Genomic DNA, 23,120 nt, shown 5'->3' on the forward strand with positions numbered 1-23,120 from the left:
TTCGTGGGGTTGTGAGGCCAAAGCAAACCCGGGAGCGCCATCTGCAGGTCTCGAGAGGAAGAGACTGACCTTTGGGGCTGGACCCTGCGCCTTCCACCTACAGCCCGAGGGAACCAGCTTGGCCGCCCAAAGGAAGTGGGGGTGAGGGCTGGGAGGGAGGGGGCAGGGGGGGATTTTTCCTCCCAGAAGTTACTTCGCAGGTGGATTAAGCGGATTGGGCTCCGGAGGATCCAGGAAGGAGAGCAAATGACAGGATCCCAGCGGATCCGGCTTCCTAAAGAGTGGGAAGCTCGGAACCCTGTCGGGCTGAACCTGGCCCGAACCCCACCCGAGGATGAAGGGCGCTCTGAAAACCCAGGTGCAAGAGGCCCTGTAGGAGTTTCCTCCTGCCTGAGTTGAGCGGGTTCGGCCCCCAACCTAGCTGCCGCCTGGGCGCTGGCCAGAGGGACAGCGGCGCGAGTTCGCGGCGCTTCTGCGGACGCCAGGGTCGGCAGGCAGGGGCTAGAGTCTCCTCGAGTACCGGCTGCAAGAGCGCAGCGCCGGCTTCCCTCAGCCGCCCTTTCGCAGACCCAGAAAGGGGAGGAGGAGGGAGCGAAGGAGGGAGAGTTAAAACATCAGCTGAAGTGCCAAGATGATTTATGAGACGAGGGAAAATATTTCATAAAGATCTCCCGGATATTCTGTACTTAAGCAGTTAGGAGACAAAGGGCTTCTCCTGCCTGGTGCGTGCGAGCGGACCTGAGCGAGCGAGGGAGCGAGTGCGGAGGAGGGCTGCGGAGGCTGGACCAGCTGCTCCGGCAGGAGCGGGTCCGGGCAGAGCGCGCTGCGCCTCCTGCGCTTGCTCTGGATCCGCCGAGCTGGCAGCGGGCGGCGCTCAGCCTCGTTCGCAGCCTCTTCTCCCCAGCCGGGGAGAGCGAGCCGAGCCTCGGTCTCCCGCGTCCTCAGCCGTCAGCGACCAGTCGTTCTGCACTGTCTCCCCAAGCCCTCTCCCCGGCCACCCGAGGGTCCAGGAGCCAAGTCCCCGGGCTCTCGCACCGTCCGTTGGGTCCCACTGAGGCAGGTGGGTCCCCGCCGGAGGTCTCGATTCTAAACCGAGCGTTCTGGGCTGTCCAGACCCCGTTAGGCAAGGGGACGAGGGAAGCCCTGCGCGCAGCCGTGCGTGGGACGAGAGAGGAAAAACCGCCGCACACTTTGCCCCGGAATGAGAATTGGGGGTATGTGGGTGGGGAGTTACCTCAGGAGGGACAGACGAAAGAGAAGGACCAGAGAGAGGAAGGAAGAACCAGGGGGAACGGAAGGGAACTGAGAGCTGAGAGTAGGGGAGATAGGAGTAGGGTTGCGGACCGAGCTCGGGGCCCCGTGGCTCATGCGGGCACTGGCCAGTGGATGGCAGGGCTGGGTGAGTTGGGACTTCGAGCCGGCTTCCGAGCGTGGCGCGTTCTGCGACCCTCTGTCGTTGCCTGAATATTCATTAGACTGGCCGCTCTTTATCCTTATCTAACGTTTATCTTATCGGCGAGTTTCGTTTCTCAATGTAGTTTTAATCCCAGGCTCCCCTGCCCCCTCCCCCTGGCCCGCTCCCCTCCCCTGCCCTCCCCCTCCCTCCCCTTCCCCTCCCCTCCCTCCCCCTCCCCCTTCACCCGTTCCTCCCTCCCTCCCTCTCTCCCTCCCTCCCTCCCGTTTCCCCCTCCCCTGCCCTCCCCTCGCCGGCACCGGAGTGACAGGCGCGGGGCCCTCCTCGCCGAAGCTCGGGGCTCCGGCGCTGGCGAATCACAGAGTGGTGGAATCTATTGCCTTTGTCTGACAAGTCATCCATCTCCCAGCGCGGGGAGAGGGAGGGGGTCTGGAGGGGGCTTTGCAGCTTTTAGAGAGACACACACCGGGAGCCGAGGCTCCAGTCTCTGGCCGAGTCTTCTCGCAAACGCAACCCACCTGGGGCCAGTCCAGTGCTGCCGGCGTCCCTCGGCTCCCTCCCTTCTTCCCTCCCTCCCGGCCCTTCGGCCGCGGCGGAGCGCGCCAGCCTTTTCCGGGGGCGGGGGCCCGGCTCGAGCTCTCCCCTCCCGAAGGCGCCCGCTCGGACATCCCGAGGATTGCTACTTCTTTGCCAACTTCGCCAACTCACCGGCACTTGGAGCGGCCCGGCTCCCCGCCCGGCGCCCTCGGGCCGGCCCTGCTCCTCGGCTACTCCGACTGCCGCCACTGGATGAAAGGGTTCCAGGGGAGCTGAGCGAGCCGTCTCCCCCGCCCAGCCTCAGCCCTGGCCGCAGCTGCCGCGCGCGCCATGCGACCCCAGGTCCCCCCGGCCCGGCCTGCCACCCCGGGGCCGTTCTGCTGACCGCCCAGCCCCGCGCCCCGACGGTGGGAAGTTCCGGGCGCTGCGGTTGCAAGCTCCGGCAGGCCCGGGAGGAGTCCCTGCGGGGAGCGCAGCGCGGCGCCCCCCCGCCCCCGAGCGCTCCGCCGCAGCCGGGAGCCCGCTCACCCCCCCACCGTCCCTCCCTTTTTTCCTCAAGTCCTGAAGTTGAGTTTGAGAGGCGACACGGCGGCGGCGGCCGCGCTGCTCCCGCTCCTCTGTCTCCCCATGGATATGCACTGCAAAGCAGACCCCTTCTCCGCGATGCACCGTGAGTACCGGCGCCCGGCTCCTGCCCCAGCTCGGGGCTCCCCGTCCCTCCCTGTCCCGTCCTGGCGCGGCCCTGGCTCCCCACGCCTCCAGGTCCCATCTTGGAGGCCACCCTGGCTTCTCCTGGTCACCCCTTTCGTTCTTCCTCATTTCCCGGTGTTTCTAAAGCCCCCAGTTTCTCTCCCTTCTGCCTTGTCGCTCATACTTCTTCTACCTGCCTTCATACCTCCCTGGTGCCCATCACCCTCCTTCCTTCCACCTGCTTTTTCTTAGGTAGTGGATCCACAGCCCCTGACCCTGGCTCCAACCACTCTACTCCCTGGCCACCCTCTTGACTGGAGCTGGGGGACTAATGGACAGGCAGTTTTCAGGGTTTTGTGTTGTGTTGTGTTTTTGTTTTCTTTATCTTCTCTCTTTCTCTCTCTCTGTCTCCCCCTCCTCTCTCCCCTCATCTCTACCTTTCTGGAACTTAGAGTGTGGTGGTCCAGGAGGAGACTCCCAGCAAGGGCAGCCTCAGTGTCAGGACAATCAGGCTGAAGAGTGTGGGGGTGGGGTGCCCCCTTCTGACCCTCAGCTCCCAGCACCTCCTGGCCCTGCCAGCCCAGCCAAGGCTTCTTGTGGGCTGGTTTGAAATACTTCCTTCCTCTTCTTTTTTTTTCCTACCTTCCATCCTACTCCTTCCCCTCTTGTCCTGGAGTTGGGAGTCGGAGATTGGCAGGACGTGGTGGTCATCTTTCTCTGCCTCTCCCTGGGAGATGCTCTAAAAACAAAGAGGGATTCCAAGAAATTGAAGTCTGTGAAAGATCACGTAGAAGAGCCTTCCAGGCGATCCCTGGGTAGAGCAAAGCTCTGCTTCTAGTTCTGGAGGCTCCTTGCTGGGCTCCCACTCCCTGGTAAGGATGGGCCAGCCAGTAACCTGGCCAGGGGATAGGAAAAGAGGGAGAAAAGGAGTGGGGAGAACAAAAGGAAGGCAAATGCCAAAGCTGGGGAGAAAGGAGAGAGAAATCAAAACAAGGGGGAGGAAAGAAGAGCCAGAAAACAGAAAAAAATGTTACAGGAAAAAGGAGAAGGGGAGAAAAGAAATTTAAAACTAGGAAAAGAGAATTATTTTAATGAAATTTGAATTTATCTAATTCTTGTCATATGTCTTTAGCTTGGAAAACAATTCAGAGGTATTTTTTGTTTGTTTTGTTTTGCCACCTTCTTTTTTTAAAGATAAATAGATTCTAAATAGAAAACGTCCCCTCCTCTGTAGGTTAATAATCAAGGATGATTTGTAACTTTTCACAGGGAAACTTTTTAGACCTGGCTTGGATCTGTGCTTCGGACAAGAGAGCCTAGGAGGGAGAGCTGTATTTTTCTCTAAGCATATATTTAGCGCATACATATATATATATATATATGTGCTTTAAAAAATACTCCTGTGACAAAATATATTTCCCTAAATAATTTCCAAGCACAGGAAATCCGAGCCAGGGGCCTCCGGCTGCCGCGGGTTTCTGGGAGCCGAGCCTGAAATCCTGACTCCTTTTCGGAGGGAGTGGAACGGGGTACCACGCCGTCTTCGCCCAGCCCGCCGGCCTCCTGGCCCCGCTGCCTCTCCTCTCTTGCCGATTCCGCGGGGGATCTGCCGAGTCCTGGCCGCCCACTGGGTGCCACTTTGAAACCGAAAGGGTAGCAAGGCGAGCCGAAGGTGGTCGGAGGAAGGGAGAGACCGCGGCGCGGGCGGGCTGGCCGGCCAGCAGCGGCAGCCCGAGTCGGCGCCGGCGGCAGTGGTGCATTCCAGGCCCGACTCAGCGCAGGTTCTCGGCCCCAGCCCTGGACTCCCGCCGTGCCCCCTTCCCTTACCCACCCCTTAGATTGGGGTCGAGGGGCCGGGCCCGGAGCCCGAGGAGGCTGAATTATTCATCTTTAATCTGCCCGCAGCTGCCGCCTTTTCATACCGGTAACGCGAGTTCTCCCGGGGCCTAAATTATTGATGGTCGGGTTTGGAGGGAGGGGAGGGGTGAGGAGCGGGGCTAGAGGTAGGGAGCCTAGCAAGGATGAGGGGTAGAATAAGAGGCTCCGGCCTCCCCCAACCTCTAGATCAGAGGCCTCTCCCCAGGGGTTTCGCCGGCCCCTATTCTCGGTCCCCCAGAAGGGAACGGGAGAGAAGCAAGTCGGGTGCAGATGTCCCCGCTTTCTCCGAAAGTCGCCTGAGGCTAGCAGGACAGGGACTGCAGGTTGCTGGCCCGGTCGGGTCGGACTCTGCCGCTAGAACTCTCTGGGGTTAGATTGTTCAGTAACTGCGGCTGCAGGTTGATGGCTTTGGGTGCAGGATTTCTAGACTCCTGTCAGCCAGGGAGAATGGGGCGCCAGGCAGCGTCCTCAGGCCTGGCATCCGGCGACCACCTCGGCTCCGAGGTTGGGAGCCTGCGCTGGAGTCTGGTTGGAGACCCAGCACCCTCCTCTTGCCCAGGAGAGCAAACGCCGTTACTGCCCGGTTTCCCAAGTGGCTGCGGAGGTCTAAAAGGTCAGATGGACACGAGCTGGCTCGGGCTGGCTGCACAGGGTGCCCCGTGCGCCTTCAGCCCGCCTGGGCTACCTGTACCGTGCGTCCTGAGCGAGGCCGTGGGCCCCAAGCCTAGCGCAGCGCGGCAGGCGGACGAACCCAAGCAGTCTGTGTTCTGTGGCTGCTACCCCCGCACCTTGCCGCTTTCCACTGCCTCCCCGTCTCCGAGCGCAGCAGATTCTGGGCCCCTGCCTCTTCAGCCTTCCCTCCTCCACTTGGCTTTCTTTGAACTTTAAACACTACAGAGGCGAAGGGGAAATATGGCTCCCCAAATATCTAAAGATAGAAAACATAAAGGAAAGAAAAGCTTCCCATCAGAAAACAAAACAAAACAAAAACACAGGGAAAGAGGCAGGAAAACTCTAACTCCAATTAAAAATAAATACAAGGAAAGAGGTAGGGAGCAAAAGGGGGGATGTCAGGGACTTAGGCCCCCTCTGTGCTTGGAGTCCTTATGTACAGAGTCAACCGGACCCAAACACCCCAGAATCATCCGCCTCCAAGCAGGCTCCTACAACTCCCTCTTGCCTGCGGCTCAGGCGGGATTCCGCACCACTCCGGTTCCGTCCTCCGCCCGGCCCTTCCTGTCCTCTCTTCCCTACATTCTTTCCTGCTGGCATTAATTCCCACTGTGCTGTTTTTCTCTCCCTCTTCCTTTTTTTTCCCTCTCTCCCTGCTTCCCCATTCCTTCCCTCACTTTCTCCCTGGCGTAGCACCGGTCTTAGAGCCGTTCTTTCCCAGCCCTCCGCCCAGCATCTGCGCTTCCGCGTTTCTGCAGCTCCGCAGATTCCAGTCCCTAATCCTCTGCATTGTGGTCGGCGGCCTTCGTTCTCCCGCGAGTCCGGGAACATGCCCTTCCACCCTGCCTGCTCCCTTTGCACGTCCTGGGTCGCGGACCCTGACTAATGGCCGGTCCCTGCTGTGTGTGGGGTGTTGTTTTTTTTTTTCTTGTCTCTCCCCAGCAGGGCACGGGGGTGTGAACCAGCTTGGGGGGGTGTTTGTGAATGGCAGGCCCCTGCCCGACGTGGTGAGGCAGCGCATCGTGGAGCTGGCCCACCAGGGTGTGCGGCCCTGCGACATCTCCCGGCAGCTGCGGGTCAGCCACGGCTGTGTCAGCAAAATCCTGGGCAGGTGAGGGCCTCGGAGCTGCCCCTGGTAGCTGCCCTGTCTCCTTCCCTGTTTGGATAGCCCTGGGTCTCCAGCTGAGGGCTTGGCTAAGTCGAGGTCGCCAGTGGGAGAGGGAGGTTCCTGACTGGGGCTATCTGGAGAGCTGCTCCTTTTGGAGAGGGCACTCAGGTGGTGACTGTGGCCCCAGAAGCGAGGTTGGAGCAGGGCCATCCAGCACCTGCCCCGCTCCAGGGTCCTCACTGGGAGATAGCCTGATTCCAGTCTTCAGAAACGGAAGGACAGCCCTTCCCTTTGGAAGGGAGGGTTGGAGGATAGCCTGATTCCTGTCTTCAGAAGCGGAAGGACAGCTCTTCCCTTTGGAAGGGAGGGTTGGAGGAATAGGGTGGAAGGTAAAAATGGGTCCCTGAGAAGAGAAAAATCAGCTTGGGGAGGTAGAAGGTTGGTCCTGGTTCCCATAGGGTCCCTGTGCTCTGTGGGAAAGGTCTGGAGGCCTCCAAGTACTGTCCCCCCCCCACCCCGCTCTTCCCAAATGAGGGGCCGGGCTTCCACTCCCAGGGGCATTGATTCCAGCTGCTGTGCGTGCAGCCTTTGGTATGGCCACCTCCAGGGAGGGAGCGCCCCTGGTGTCCCTCCCCTCATCCTCCAGTGCGTCCCTGCCCTAGCCAAGTGGACTCTGGAAGCCGGTTCAGACACTCTGGGCCTTTTCCCTCCGTGCCACTGCCTCAGGCAGGAGAGTGGCTCAGCGGCTCCGGCGCCTGCAGCGCCCTGTCCCTGCCACCACCCGCTTCTCGCTGACCCCGCCGGTCTTCCCGGCGCAGGTACTACGAGACCGGCAGCATCAAGCCCGGAGTGATCGGCGGCTCCAAGCCCAAAGTGGCAACACCCAAAGTTGTGGACAAGATTGCTGAATACAAGCGACAGAACCCGACTATGTTCGCCTGGGAGATCCGGGACCGGCTCCTGGCGGAGGGCATCTGTGACAATGACACAGTGCCCAGCGTCTCTTCCATCAACAGGTGAGCAAGCCACGCCGGGCTGCAGGGTGGGGCTCCAGCTCCTAGCTCCTGCCCACCAGGGCTTCCCCTAGCACCGGTCTCCGTTCTTTCTTCGGCCTCTGCCTGCCCTTGCTCCTGCTCCCACCTCCCAGGTCCTTTGGGCAGGGAGAGGGGACCTGGGAGGCAGAGAGATAGACAGACAGACAAGGCTGTCTCCAGCTCAGGGCTGGGTATTCCCTGCCAGGCTTCTCCCGCTGGCGTCCTGGAAATGAATCCAAGTGTTTGTGGTAATTAAGACTCCAAGATTACGCGCCTCGGTATCTAGAGACAATCACAGCCCACAGCCGAAGCCTTTAAAATGACCAGTGTCTATTCATCGCCTCCAAACAGACTTCCCTTTCTAAAGGCATGCTCCCTTCCGCAGGGGCAGCCGCCTGTCCTGGCTCCCCCGCCATCCCTGCTGACTCCCACAAAGCTGGCCTCCCGGGAGCCCAGGACTTGCTAGCCAGCTCCTCACAAATTTCCGGCCTGTTACCACCAGTATCCAGGCCTGCAGAGCAAACGCCAACCACCGGTCAGCCATTGGCAGGGAGTAGAGGAACTAGACCTGGAGTGGGATGCCAGGTCAGCAGGGAGAGCTCTGGACCCTGAGACTGAACCTTACGAGATGCCTCCAACCAGCTAGAGTACCTACGTCCAGACCTAAGTCTGCACTGATGACAGGCTCAGGCACAGGGGGACAACTCAGGCTGGATTCAGCTCGACATATAGTAGCACAAGATAGTCAGTCTCCCAATCTCTGAGCCACTCCAGTGTGCTCTCTGGGACCCATGCACACTCCATGTATGTACCCCCCGCCCTCGGCCAGTGTACACATGTGGCAGGTACAGCACATAACAAGAGCACTTGGACGTGGGAACCCAAGATGGCTTTCCCATCACAGAACTGTACAACCTGATGTCAGCAGAGACCCTGTGCAAATTCCAGACAGCCTTGGCCAGCTTTTCTACCCCCGCCCCGCCCATTGTAGGGCAACGCCCCAAATGAGAAGAAGGCTGAGGGTTTCATACCCTTGTTTTTCTTTACACTCTTCATAGGCTCATTATCAGGACAAGTAATAATTCAGCTGGTGCCTTTTTCTGAAACTGGCATCGCGTATCAAGGGTTTTTTTTTTTTTTTAATATTTTGCAAATGAAATGGAATTATCCCAAGTCATGCTGAAAACAGCAGGTAAAATTAGCTGGTAGAATGTACCTTGGCTAAAGAAGATTCCCTCTGCCACACTCGTGCTGTAACGTACTGCGAGGCGACCCCAGAAATTATCCCAGTGTGTGCCATCTGTATAAAATGGTTATTCAGTTATGAACAGGGTACCATAATACTGATCAGCTAATTATACACCCTCCGAAAATTCTCCAGCTCCCTGGGCCTGGCTCAGCTAAGTATTGAGAGCATAGTGGTTTGACATTCAGATACCTTCCAAAGGAGCTGGAGAAATTCTCCTGGTGGTTTGGGAGAGGAATGAGTCTTTTGCATTTAAAAGCCAGAGGAGGAAGCTGGGGAAGCTTTGGGGCTGGGGCAGGAGTGGCGGTGAGGGATGGGAAGGGGCCAAAGCATTGTCTCCTCTCAGCCTCTAGGCTGGCTACTGGTCTTGGGAGTGAGTTGGAGCCGAGGTCTTGGGAGGAGAGCAGCCCTGCTGAGGAGCAATGTTGCTGGGACTGGGTGCTGGTGTTCTGGAGAACATTTGGTAGAAATCTTGTTGTTGTGATAGAATTTGCAAGCCGGTGGAGGAACCCAAGATATGTTCGGTCAAAGGCAATGTGCTTCTCTTGATGTGTGGAGGATTGGAGCAATCAAGGCAGGTGTGGTGGCAGCACCTCTTGCCTAGCACTCTGTCTAGCACCCCTTCTCCCCCCTCTCCCCAACATATACCCCTCACTGGCCGAGATGTTTTGGGAAGCTGGCTTATGCAAAAGTTGGGGAATACTCTCATCCTGACAAGCCACGGAGAGCAGGGGACGTGTGACCCCAGGATCAAGCTCCAGAGGCCTTGAGGTGCGCTCACCAGAGCTGAGAGAAAGTAGAAGCGTGAGCTGCTAGTGGGATGAGAGTGGGAGAAAGAACGGCTTCAGCTTGACAGCTCTGACAGCAGAATTTGCTCAGCACGGAGCCCTATCACCTGAGGGGCACGGAGGCTACCTTTGGGTGTGGGAAAATAGCCATCTGTGGACAGGTGTTGCTGGAGATGGCAAGGGAGTGGGAGGAGAACGGGGAAGCCACCGGCAGCATGGGCAGCCAGCCCTGGGTCTGCAGCTAGGCTTCCTGGCTTGCTTTGTCAACAAGGCACGGTCAGGGTATTCTTGATTTTGCTTTGGGACAGAATCCTACCGTGACTCATACTTTGGAAAGAATTCTGGGGGCTTCCCAGTGTGCTGCCGAGTCAGGACTGGAGGGATGCATCTGGGCCCGTGCCCTTAGTGTCATCCCTCGAGGTGCTTTGCTCTGAAAGGGAGGGTTTATCTGAGATGCGTTGCTTCAACCCTAAAACCTGCTGAAAGCGGGATTTCTGCTGGCGCCGCTGATGCCAGGCACTTTGTGAAATCTCACTTGCTGTAAGGAAGAGCCTACAGATTTTCCTCTGTGTAGAAAGTGTGATGCATTGGGGACCGGGTGGTTCTTGAGTTTAGCGCTTTACTGTTGGTGAGGTGCCCACTTGTGTTGGGTACTTTATAACCCTCATGGTAAGAATGTGCCCGTGCCAGCCGTTGGCAAGAAAGGAAATCCACACATGCTTATCCACCTGAGCCAAATCATGAGGGTTTTCATCTTCTCCTCCCCAAACAGATGCTGTTGCCACACTTGAAATATACTGTTATGGTTATAAACTAAATTGCTTTTCATGCTTTAAAAATGGTTTGGGCTTTTTCTGATCCTGTCGCGATAAAGGCTTGGACATCCAGCCCGCATTCTCCATTGGCAAATCCTCATAGAAATACCTCTCTGAGCCAATGGAGTAGGTCAGAGAAGCCTCCCAACCTCACCCTCACCCCAGAGACCACCGTCAAAAATCCGGAGGGTTGACTAGATTGCTTAGCGTGCGGAATTTATTTGAATGACTCTCAATGTTGGGTTACTGATCGCTGAGCCTGGAGTTGCCAGCTCTCCAGCTTGTACACCACTGCTGTAGAGGGCGGGTGTTTATAAACAGGTGACTTGAGATTGAAACCTGGTGTGGGAAGTGGCCCGGAGGGGGGAGGAGATGGAGGGAGATCCAAGCTGCTGAAAGGGAAACAGCCACCTAGTTACGTTGCTGAGCAATTGGCTGGGCAGGAAGGATTTTCCTGATTATATGCCAGAGTCTTCAGGTTTGTCTGTTGCTCTGGGCAGGGAATATAGCTCCTTTGAAGGCACAGGAGCAAACTCCAGATACAGTCTAGGGTTACTGAAGATCCCCTGAGGGCACTGTCTTGGACTGAGCTGGCAAGGAGGCCCTGGCTCGCTTAACTTTTTCAGCCTGCCCTATACTCTTTGGGATCAAGGCACTCTCAGCTCCTAGATCCTTGGAGTGGACCCTCCCAGAGTCAATTTCTCCCCGATCACCTGCTACCCACACTCTCTCTTAGCCTGTTGGGCTCTAAGTGAGCATATTTACTCTCCTAGCAGTGGCAGCACTGGCTTCAAGAAGGCGCCAGCCCCAGGGCTGTTGAACAGCTCCGTCTCGTGTCATCTGCAGGTCTTCGTTGGAAATCTGGCACTGGGGTGACAGTGGCCTAGCTGTTCATTCAAAGGCCTTTCCAAGTAAGCTGGGAGCCACTCATCCCAGCCAAGGGAATGCTGAAGACATGTTCACGGTGGGGGTCTGTGTCCCTTTCTCAGACACAGGTTCTAGAACATGGCACATTTGACTCTTGGACCTGGCTTGGCACAAAGCTGGCCCAGAGAGGCAGCACTGCCTGCCCATCTCCGTACCCTTGCAGTTGTTTGGTGGTCAGGGCTGTTGGTCTAGTGGCAAAGAGCCAAGGCAAGTTGGTAGGTTAAGAAGACGACTTCTCCCCACAGAGGAAAGGGAAAAGTAAGGATAGAGAACTTGCTTTCTGTGGCCCTGGGCCTAGTGGATCAGGCCGCCTATAGTGGACAGACATGCCAGTTTCTGTCTGAAAAGCCTTTCTCACCTGTCCTTCCCCAGAGAGCATCTCCTGCTGCTGAGGCTGCCCGTCGTTAGAATAATGTGTGAAATAGTCATGACTGCTGGCCTTCTTATTTCTTAAAATGAGCTGGAGTTGTCCCCCTGAAAAGCCATTTTTGCTCCCTTAGTTATTTTAGACTTCTTGGCCAGCAATTGTATCGGCCTGTTTGCCTGCGGCCAGGCTCCGAGTGGGCGGGCAGGCCACAGAATGGCTTTCAGGTGAGAGCAATGGCTGGTTGCCCTGAGTTCTTACCTCCACTGGCAACTCTAGGAAAGAGGAAGGCAGGAGGGGTTGTCCCTAACGAAAGCTCCAGGTGGGTTTTGGAGGGTGATGCAAAGAGGAAACGAGGGGAAAACCCTAAATAAATAAATAAAGTGTGACCAACGATTCTGAGAACTCAATAAAACAATCACATCAAATATGAAGAGGCATAAATCTTGTATCTGCACAGGTAACCTACTCAATTGCTTTTATTATCGCTCAGGCTGCCTCCATTTATTACCGTCCACAGTCTGGGCAAAGGAGGTTGCGTGGAGGGTGGTCTCCGGTGCAATCCTACACCCCGAGAGGCAACAATCAGCCCATACAGCCAGGGATTTCGATGGGAGCTCGGGAAGGGCCCATTTGTCTGCATGAAAACCAATCAATAACTCTGTAACCAGAGCCCTTGTCACAGGGAAATGGACAACACAACAGTTCAATACAGGGGCCACGGGGGGAATTAACCAAGTGGAGATGGGGCCAGGCAGGAGCAGCCCCTAGAGAAGGGAAACGGGGTGCCTGGAGAAGAGAATATTGGGGAGGGGGGGAGATGGGGCAATGGCTTTGTGTGCATATTGGCACAAGGTGGGAATTATTGTGCAAAGTAGATCCGGGGGACCAGAGGCACCGTTGGAAGTTGGGGTGGTAGGGAGCAGTTGGGAAGTGGGCTTGTTCCAGTACCCATGGGATAGTGTGGTTGTATGTGTGATGGTGTGTGTTGTGGACAAGAATATTATGCTTCCATAGAAAGAATCGCGATAGTAGTAACTGATGCAGAAGATGAATCAAACCCCACTACACCAGAGCCTGCACGCTGAAAAGGGGGCTCCCTCTGAGCCCACAAAGGAGCGCCTTAAACCAGGGGCTCCATTGTCTGCCCCCAGCTCCCTAGACCTTCAGCTCCAGCTACTCTGCAACTTTGCCTCTTAAAGTTCAGGTCCATCCTTGGCCCTTCCTCGTTGCTGCCTGGAGTTGGAATTCTTATATTAAGAGGAAACTGTATGCTGGAAAGAATTCCTTTCTCACTTCCTGTTCTTTAAAAGAATTCAGTAAAGGGTGTGAACATGGCCTGCCACTTCTCTGAATCCCTGCTGTTTCATCTCAGCACCCCCACCCCCAGGTCAGATTCTCGGAGGGCAAGTTTCTTGCATTCAAGTTCAGATTCATGCAGGGGAAGCTATGCCCAGTGCTGCTCACCCAGCCACGTGGGTGAGCCTAGAGAAGAGAGAAGGGGCCCTGATAAGTCTGAGGAGTGGGCAGCGGTCTCACAACCAATGCCCTAGTAACAACCATTGGTTGTGGTCTCACAACCAGTGCCCTAATAACAAGTGAAATATTAAACGGGTGGAGAATTAAATCGCTGCGGGTTTATCTGTCTACCACTAAACTACTGGGTTGAAATGTTTTTCTCCTGTTGAGCAAGTTGTTTGTTTTGGTCCTGTAAAGGCGCAGCTTGACTCGATTCATGATGGTTTGTGGGCACAGAGATTGATGTCTTCAGGGCGTGTGGATTTGTGTGTGTTTGTGCCTACCTGCGTCTGCTCTTAGGTAAATGGGCTCTGAGGCCAAGAGGAGGAAAAAGAGGAAGACCTGCAGTCACAGACAAAGGCTGGACACCTTGTCCTTGGGACCATCAGGTCAATCAGTGAGGCAGTCATTGGGCCCTTGGGCAGCAATAATAGGGCTGGGTTGGAGGGTTCTCATTTCATAATTTGGGAAAATTGGGGCCAAATTTTTCTTCAATTTTTATTTGCACTGTAACACTCCATAGTCTAGTTAGGCCCCAGTTAGAGGGGCTTTGCTGCAGCGATGCTGCCTTTGTGATAGAGAGCTGTGTGATCCACTGTCCATCTTCAGTTCAACACTTGAGTCCCAGCCCCGTTGGCAGAACTAGTTGGAGACCAACTGCATAAGCAGCCAAGAAGATGGCCTTCCTGGTGTACCCCCTTCCTGCAGAGTTCCGGTGCAGTGGCCCACCAAGGGACCTGCGGGTCCCCCAGCAGGAGGCATGTCAGCAGCACTGGGACACGGTCATTGTCAGAGCTCTCCCAACGGCCAGGCCCCAGGCTCAGCCTCCAAATCCTTCCCCAGTAATCCAGGTGCCAGGGAAATAAGGAAGAAGCTGGGTGCAAGGAACACGTAACTGGGAACTAGAGAAGGCTTGGACACCAGACCAAGTAGAGCATGATGGCAGAGGCAGAGGCCTGCGGTCTCCTGGGGAGGGCTGGGCATAGGGGAGCTGTTGAGGGTGTAGGAAACCAGAAGAGGATGACCTGGGACTGGAAAAGAAGAAGCAAGGCCCTGTGTAGACCTGGGAACTCTCAGGTAGGAGGGGAAGTCATGTAGGAGGGAGACGGGAGAGGCCATGGAGCCAGGCTCGTCTTGTAGTTCATCCTCACCAACCACAAAAATAACTGGACTCTTTCTTTCAGTTTTTGAGAGATAATATAAGAAGACATTTTGTGTTTTTCATGCGAGAGAGAGAGAGGCAGAGTCGTTGGCATCCTAGAGAGGTTCGGGTTTGTTGTAGGCTGTAGGGGGAGGAAAGTAGTGCCCCAAAGTCCAGACTGGTGAGAATGTGTTAGTGGAGCTGCCGTGTGGCTGCAGGGGGTCGTGAGCACAGAGGCCTCCAGGACCCCGGCGGGGAAGGTTAGCAGGAGAACCTACGATGCTGAGACAGAGGTGGTGAGAACTGAACAAACAGGAGCTGGAGTGCACAGGCCCAGCCTAGAGGCACTGAGATTTCGTTTTTTAAAACTCTGTGCTGGGGCTTCCCTGGTGGCTCAGTGGTTGAGAGTCCGCCTGCCGATGCAGGGGACACAGTTTCGTGCCCCGGTCTGGGAAGATCCCACATGCCGCGGAGCCCGTGAGCTCCCACATGGGCCTGTGAGCCATGGCCGCTGAGCCTGCGCGTCCGGAGCCTGTGCTCCGAGGCGGGAGAGGCCACAGCAGTGAGAGGCCTGCATACTGCAAAAAAAAACAAAACAAAAAAACTCTGTGCTGGTTAAATAAAACACATCTCCAGGCCTGATTCAGTTCATGGGCCAGCGGTCTGCAGCCCCTGGTCTGTGTAACTGCCCATAACTTATCTCTCTGCTTCAGACCAGAGCAGTAATCTCAGTGCAGGTACAGGGGAATGTGACATTTCCGAAGCCCCCGAGGAAGGGAAGTGGGGGTGAGGTGTAACTCCCCACAGCTAGAGGAGGGGAGGGGGAGATGCACATGGAAAGGGAAGGACAAAAGTAAGGATGAGGAGGAAGCGTGAGGAAGGAGGTGATGAGGGGGAGAGGTGAAAAGCAGAGTCCTGGGAGCTGGGACGGGCTTGCCTGGGAACAGAGCATGTGAAAAGTTTGCAGGGAACCAGAGCTCTGGGCGGCTGGTACAGCAGGCTGGTGGGGCTGCCTCTCAGAAGGTTATTAAGGAGAAAAGGGGAGGCCAGCCAGGGAGGAGAAAGGTGGCAGAGCAAAGGAAGTGGCATGGGAGGTCAAGTCGCAAGACCTGGAGCCCACGGTCACCCGTACCACGCAGAGCACCGCAAAGCAGGCCGGCAGTGGATGTGGCGCTGCTGCAGTGCAGTCGCTCAAGCCTGGTGCCTGGCAGAAGGGAGAGTGGGAGAGAGGCCAAGAGGAAGGGAGGGAGGGCCCCGCTTCCTGGGTGTTCCAGGTTAGAGCCCCCTCCACCCAGGAGCCTCTGGCCACTTTGCTCCGGACTCCCTCCTCTGCCTGCCTTCAGCCTGCCATGCACTCCTCTGCAGTGAGCTCCCTCTGCAGCCATCCAGAAACAGAGGAAGCCAGAGGACGTGCCGGGTGGCTCCTGGCAGCTCCTGGCAGGAGGAGGAGAAAGGGCTGTGAGACAGGGCAGCAGGCTGCAAGAGGAATTGTACCCACGTTGTAGGCACAGTCGGGTCAGGAAATAGAAGGACTCAGAGGACTTGGAGAGGGCAGGAGGGCGAGAAGGGAGAGCAGCAGGGGCCCTGGAGCTTGAACAAATGGGCGTGAGCACTGGGGCAGCTGCCCCTGGTCCACATGCTCCCTTGTGGCTCCAGGGTATTTGCTGGGCTGGTGAAGGAAGCCAAAGGCAACCAGGAGCCTCGTGGACAGCATCTGGCCTGACAGGCCACAGAGATGGTCAGGGAGGAGGCCCTCATTCTGCCCTTTATCCTGTGACCTTTGGTTCTAATTCTAGAGGACAAGATGGTGCCCGCCCCTTATGTGTGGTACCGAGAGGGGTTGGTGCCTCTGTGTTGGGAGCCTCCGTGTGGCTGTGTTTGGGGAAGAGTGTGTGGGTTCATGGTATCTGGGTGAGCCTGGCATTCAGGCCCTAGGAAGCTGTCTAAATGGCCCTGGCATTACAGAGAGCTCTTAAAAGTCGTCCGTCTTGTCCAGCGAACAACGGCAAACTGGTAGCTGGCCATTCAGAGGGCTGAAGGCATCTTTTGGTCCCAGGATGAAAGCATCTGCCGTCACTGGGATGGCCCGCCTGTTCGAGGTGCTGGCACATGTTATCTGGAAAGCCTGGGGTTGAATGGATGGTCAGCGTCCCAGTGGGTGGATGAGTGGGGGTCCTGTCAGGTGCACAGAGGGTCCCAACTCGTTTAGTCTGGTGCAGGCACATGTGCACTTGCTCTGCTAGAGGCGAGGGTGTAGAGCTGTGTGCAATGCCGGGGTGGTGCATGTGTGTGACATGCTGCTAGGAAAACTGGCAGCAGCTGTTTGGCTTGTGTCTGCTGAGGTCCTCATAGGGAGTGTGCACTTAGGTAGGGACAAATGTCAAGCTATTTTCTCCTCTTATCATCTGCAGAGTGCATACCTCCCCTCCCTCTCCACATCCCTTATCCTTTCTTTTCTCTCTCTCCTCCTCATCATTACCCAGGTTAGCTGGTTTGGGTTAGGAGGCCAATTAAGGAAGAGTGAAGAGAATTTAAGATAAGGAAGGCCATCCTTCCTCTAGGGACCAAAAGAGGTATTGTGTTCCCCCCACTCCGCTCTGCTTCCCTGAGGAGCTGACACCAGTACAGGCGGCCTTCCCACGGGCTGGGACTGGGAGAGCCAGAGAAACGGAGGTGTCTCCAGGCTTGAGGCTTGGGCTTCTTTCCCTGGTCGCCACGGGCCTGGGAAGGAAAGTCTAAGAGAGCCCAGGATGAGGGAGAAAAAAGGGTAGAAAAGAGATGGCCAAAGACAGAAGGTGAGAAGCAAGAGCCAGCTGTGGTTGACACCAACCAGCCCCAGATAAAGCCTGGTTTTGGCCACAGAAATGGATCGGCTGTGTGTGTTGGGAAGGTGGGGGGAGGGGTGTCTTTTTTTTTTTTTTCTTTAGGGAAGAGGCTCTGAAGTCTTTTAGCCAGTCTGCTGGGCTGACCACTCAGCTCTTTGCAGAGGGTACAGCCCTCCTAGAAATCGTGTTCGCCCTCACTCTCACACCCTCTGACCTCCCATCCCAGCACACATTTGTCTCTTCAAAGCCAAGTTAAAGGGAAGTGAGGGTGGGGGAAGAGGCCCCAGGAAGACAGCTTGGAGGGCAGTGCAGACTCCTCAGGAGATGACCTCCCAGGTTAGGTACAAAAAAAGTTGAGAGAAATTCATTTCATGGCCAGTGGCTACTTTAAAAAGGCGATTCCAGCATACGAATGTGATAAATGTTAACTGAGCATTAATCGCATTAAAGAGGGCTCTATAAACTTTTCATTTCTAATTAAATTCGTCCAGTGATGCTGCCCAAGCGAGTACTCTGGGCCTTTGTTTATGTGGAAAATTAAAATGCAAATACAATGGGATTTATTTCCTGGAGTGGAGTGATGGGCTGGCCCCCTGGCTACTGGTCTCCAGGCCTGTCAGGCCAGGTAACTGCTTCTTTGGAGGTTCTGTCCCCCTTGGGACACATTCTGGTGTGAAAGGAGAGACCAGAGTTCAAGGTCAAACAGAGTTAGAAATAGAGGAGAAGGTGTGGAAAGAATTGAAAAAAAGTAGAAAAAGACAACAGATGGCCCAGAAATAGAGAGAGAGGCATTGTCCTGGCTTCGTACCCTCCTCCTCCAACTCCCACCTCTAGGAGAAGGGACCCCAGACCTTGCTTGTGAGTAATGCCACCACAAGCCTCCCCTGCAGTTCAGGGAAGAAGGGTGGATGTGGGAGGGAGAGTTTGGAGAAGCAGCCCTGCCAGGCATATGTGGGCTTGCTCCTCAAAGAACCGAGTGGTCATCAGCACAGAGGACCCAGGGCCTGGATTTATCTCCAGCAGTTTGAGGGTCGGCTGCTGTCCACATAATGGCTTCACTGGGCTTTTCCTGCCAGTGCCAAGCAGCATTGACACAGGGCAGTGGAGCATAGATGCTCAAACTGAGGACGCCGTGCATGCACGCCCGCACGCACGCAGCCTTCTCGAACATAGAGAGAGCCGATCGCTCGTGAGAATAAACAAATGTCCCTTGCAGGGAGTCCTTTAGTGCCGTGATCCCTCTGATAAAAGCAGTAACTCTAAATGCTATTGAATGGAACGATCTAAAGTTCCTATTTACCAAAATGTAAATTAAGCTGAGTGGAGAGAAAACCTGGGCAAGAAAAGTCATTTGGGTTTATCAGTAGAGGAACTGAAAGATCGCTGTGCTGCACTATGGCTAGGGAAGTTGTAAATAGCATTAAAAAGTAGAGAGGGAAAGAAAATGGAGGTAGGAGAGATGATAAAAGGCAGAGCACTAAATCACAAACAGGGGTACATGGACAAAGGTGCAAACCAGACTTATGCCAAGCCTTGCAAAATCTACGGCTTGGACTGACAGTGCGTAGACATACTACGCACACAGGCATGAGGCATCCGGAGAGTGGATAAGGCCATGTGGGTATGAAGGTGGATTGACCACAGTGTAAGCTTCTGTGCCTGGTGCTGGGACTGATCCGTCAACTCCTCCACACTGCGATCTGATGGGGTAGGGTTCTGTAGACAGTCAAGGATACAGCCTTATGCGGTTTTTAAAGGTCTTTGAGCACATGAGTCTCTCGTGAGCTGGATCCACGTTCTAATGAATCTCCAAGGCAGCAACCCATTCCCAGAACGGAGTCTGCTTGACTGGTTTTGTCGAATAGCTGCTACCCCTGTCCTCTTTAGTCTGTTTTATTCTGGGTTATTCTTTTCTTCTTTAGTGTTCACTTAGGTCTCTTGGAAATGCATGAGCACTTGCTGACAAACAGGTTAATGACTGTGGCAGCTCCCAAACATCTGGATGAAAACCCAAACCTTCAGTCAATCATCTCTAGAGATTATCAGTATGATGCCAAATATCTGGGGGTTTAGAGATGTCCACATTATTGATTGAATTTCTTAGTTTTTATCCAGGCACAAAACCAACTCCTGTTTTCATTTCATTGGTGTTTCATTTCATTGGGAGACACCCGTTTTCAGAGGGAAATATTCTAGGAAACAAAATGTTGTGGTTAGAAAGCACCTTTGATGTATTTGGGTCTCATTTCTGGTTTAAAGGGAGGCTGGGCTTGGCCTGAAAGTCAAGTGGAGAGCTGGTGGTTGGGAGCACTTAGTATCTGAGCAAGCATGGCTGATAGACTCTTTCCCCGGAAAGTTGGTTGGGAGGGCAAATCACTTTGTCCAAAGAAAGCTTAAGCTATCCGATAGGCCTGGCTTCATAAGGGAACCCACTTTGCTATCTTAAGGAAGTATCAGTGTTCTTAATAGATATGGTCTGTCCTTCATTTATTCTTTCATTCATCCATTCAGAAAACCTTTGCTGAGCACCTACTATGTGCCAGACATAAACCTGTGTGGCCTAGAAAACATAAGAAAGTGGGCTCTGGGAAGTGATTGCCAGAGTTTGAATCTAGCTTCCTCCCTCACTGGCTATGTGGTTGTGGGTAAATCTCATATCTTCTCTGGACCTCAGTTTCCTTATTCTGATCTAATATGGGGATAATCATGTAGCTAGAGCTCTGTCATAGGTTCTCATGAAGGTTGAATGAGTTATTCCGCATAAACCTGGCAGATATCAAGTGCTCAATAAATGTTAGTTATTATTATGGCAGTAGTAATAATCAAGTTATGTGTCTGCCAGCGTAGGTGAGTTCTGGCTTGTGCATGCATAAACACTGAAATCTTTTAAATAAGAAAGCTCGAGGAGCCAAAAAGATACTCTGTGAACAGAACTGTGTATCATGAATGCCAGTGAGAATTATGGTCCACTGTGAGCCCAGCTGGATTTAGGAAGGGGGCCTGCTCTTTGTACTTCCAGAAAAAAAAAAAAGGAAACTTTATGACTCAGTTACATGACCATTGAACAGAATTAGATAATTACCCCCTTTGTCCACTGTTTTTGAGAGCCCAGCCTGTGTGTGTGTGCGTGTGTGTGCGTGTGCATGTGTGCATGTATACTTCTTATGACCGCACACTCCTTCTCTGGGATAAGGCTATGATTGCTTGAGGAGCTGAAGGTTGGCATTTTCTGGGCTTCATGGCATCTTCATGCGTTGTGGTGCTTTGCATTTTGCAGTTTTTTTAAAAGATAAAATGAAATGGTATTGGGAAAAAAATCCTTATTCGATGGGTTTGAAGTGTTCCTCTGATGCTTAAATGTCATAGAGGGGAGAGGACAGGGAGGTAAACAGAAAGAGGAGGGGAAAAGAGGAGAGAAAATGGAGATAGGGTAAAGGATGAAGAAAGAGGAGAGGAGGAAGTGAGCAAATATTTGGCAGATTCAAACCAAATCTGTCTACTGTGGCCCCGCATATCTGGATATTCCAGGGAAGCATGGGAGATTGATCGTCGTTGCAGTTATTCCATTGCTAAAGGATAAAATATTTTTTAAAAAATTCAGGAGAAAAATTCACTTTTTCAGTGTAATGGCTCAAAGTAACTGGGCTCTGTGAATTCTCCTATTTAATCTGTGCCCATGAGCAAAGATGAAAATGGACGTTTCCTAAACTGACAGTATATTCTGGTTCACCATCTTTATGGGAAAGCTTGTGGAATAAGGCTGAGGCCCCAAGTTCTCCCTGCCCCTTGGGCCTAGTTATGTAACCAAGTCCAGCCCAATGGACTTCTGTAAGGTCCACACCAAATGCCTTAACATTCACTCCTATTCCTTTCTTATCTCTTCCTTAGTTCTCAATTTAATGCCTATATTCTGTTACTCTTCATTGACACCTATTAGCTGGTAAAGGTCCTGATTTTTAAAATTAGAAAGTAAATGTTTTTAATGAGTTAAATTTGAATCCTGACAGCTCAATCATCCTTAAATTTTTTTTTTTTTTTTTTTTTTTTTTGCGGTACGCGGGCCTCTCACTGTTGTGGCCTCTCCTGTTGTGGAGCACAGGCTCCGGACGGGCAGGATCAGCAGCCATGGCTCACGGGCCCAGCCGCTCCGCGGCATGTGGGATCTTCCCGGACCGGGGCACAAACCCGTGTCCACCGCATCGGCAGGCGGACTCTCAACCACTGCGCCACCAGGGAAGCCCAATATATTTTTTTTATGATTGCAAATGTATTAGGGCCACCATCTTTCTTTCTGCCTCTTCATTACCACAGTGCTGGGTATAGCCCTCTGTGTGGAGATGGGTAGTGGTGGATTCTTAGCAACCCCCAACCCCCCCTCACTGTCCACATGGACAGAAGCCCAAGGAGAAAACTACCCCCTGCCTTCATGCTACCTGACTGCAATTTTTACACTTCTCTGCTTAAATCACACACATACACACACACAACTTGATTTATCTTAGATTTTATTCACATTAACACATGTGGTTATACACACACATAGGCCAATCTTATGGCCACTTTACTTAGTAAGTCCTTATGTTCATAACAATAATAGCTAACAAGTGCTTACTGCAGTAGGAACTGTTATAATCATGTTAAGTATATTAATTGATTTAAGCCTCATAAACAACCCCATAGGACTTTATAGGATTGTTTATAGATAAGGTAACTGGAGTACAGAGAAGTTGAATAACTCATTCAGGTCACAGGCTAAGTAGCACAACTAAGATTTGAACTCCTGCAGTACTGGCTCTAAAACCCATGTGCTTTTCCACTGCTCCATACTTCATATCTACTTTGGATCAAAGGAAGTGCAGGAATGTGTGATCTCTTGAGCAACTTTATATATTTTGAAGTCTTATGCCAGGGAGTACATGTATGTATACGTGTACTTACAAGCTCAGAACAGAGACACTGCACCTAGTAGAAAGTCATGCCTAGTACGAGCTTCTGTACTCTTCCTGGTGCGTGTTTGTGGCCCTGTGAGTACAAGCCACAGCTGAGCCACATCATCTGTGGATGCTGGGAAGGAAGAAGATGCTGATGGCCAGAGCCACAGGGTAGAGTGAACTGGGGATTCTCAGAACTAGAGTTCATGTTATTCCCACTGGGATTGGGGAGCTTAGTCCCATCCATCCTCCCGTAGTCCCACCAGGGAGCTAGACTTTTGACAGGCATTGGGTTTGGCCCTGGGTCTTAACTCTCCAGATTAGGCAGATATGGGGAGGGTGGCACCAGAACCTGTGTCGCTGTGGTAAGGTCAGGTCTGTTCCGTAGGGCAGGGGCAGCTTGCTTGCAAGAACAATAGAACTGTGCGAATGGTCGTCAAGAAGAGATTTGTCCTCCATCTCTAGAATCCTCCTTCTGGAAAGAAGCAGTGCAAACGACCAAGCCAGAGCAAGCTAAAAAAGCTAAGGGATGGGTCTTCTCACACACAGCCACATCAAGAAAGCAATTACCGAATCATACACCACCACCCAGATCCAACATCATTACTCAACCCACATCACCAAGGAGACACCATTAACCTAATCTCTGAGACATACATTACGAAAAAGAAAGATGCTGATATGATCAACGAACACAATAATTCAAAGCAGAAGCACAGACATTGCCACCAAACAATACTCAAATTCCTCCAACTCAGTGTTACACAAAGTGCAGTCACCTTGATACAATACCACGAAACATCAGGTAACAGACCTTAAGCCAGCTGCCGGAATGTGTCAGCAATACATGGTACCACACAACACAATTCAAGTGCTCCGTCCCACAGGCACACCCATGCCCAAAGGCTGAAATCATGTGGCCACCTGAGCGATAGTAAACACTGGTCAGGCATCCACAGAGATGGAGCCAGCAGTGCAACACCCAGCCCTCCTGCATACCCAGCAGAAAAGGATCACTGCCACAGCCGCCCCAAACCCAGCGCTCTCCTGGTCCCCAGCACAGGGCAGCCTGCCAGAAAGAAGCAGCGCCATCCCATCTCTCCAGCAGGCGGATGTGTCCAGACCATCACCTCCAATAAAGCCTCTGGGCTTTCGTTGCTAGTAAGAGAGTAAACTGTCCCCTGAGCCTGCTTCCTGAGACAGGACAAATCAGCCCTTTCCTGCTGGGGGTT

At 53.6% G+C, this 23,120-nt stretch overlaps 1 protein-coding gene across 9 annotated transcripts in view; it reads left to right on the forward strand.

Annotated features, from left to right (window-relative positions):
• Window positions 1-2,515: 2,515 nt before the first annotated feature.
• Window positions 2,516-23,120, forward strand: part of PAX2 (paired box 2) — a gene marked incomplete at both ends in the record, with an annotated part of 77,845 nt that continues 57,240 nt past the window's right edge. For 3 of the 9 annotated variants that reach the window (XM_082673638.1, XM_082673639.1, XM_082673641.1), the window contains 3 exons: window positions 2,516-2,621; window positions 6,134-6,302; window positions 7,118-7,315. In XM_082673638.1, coding sequence (XP_082529764.1) covers window positions 2,579-2,621; window positions 6,134-6,302; window positions 7,118-7,315 — 410 coding nt within the window. The remainder of the gene's footprint in view (window positions 2,622-6,133; window positions 6,303-7,117; window positions 7,316-23,120) is intronic. The other 6 variants (XM_082673640.1, XM_082673642.1, XM_082673636.1 and 3 more) reach the window with 3 other exon arrangements.

This window comes from Grampus griseus (genome assembly GCF_964374135.1).
Source record: "Grampus griseus genome assembly, chromosome: 16".
Lineage (NCBI taxonomy): Eukaryota > Metazoa > Chordata > Mammalia > Artiodactyla > Delphinidae > Grampus > Grampus griseus.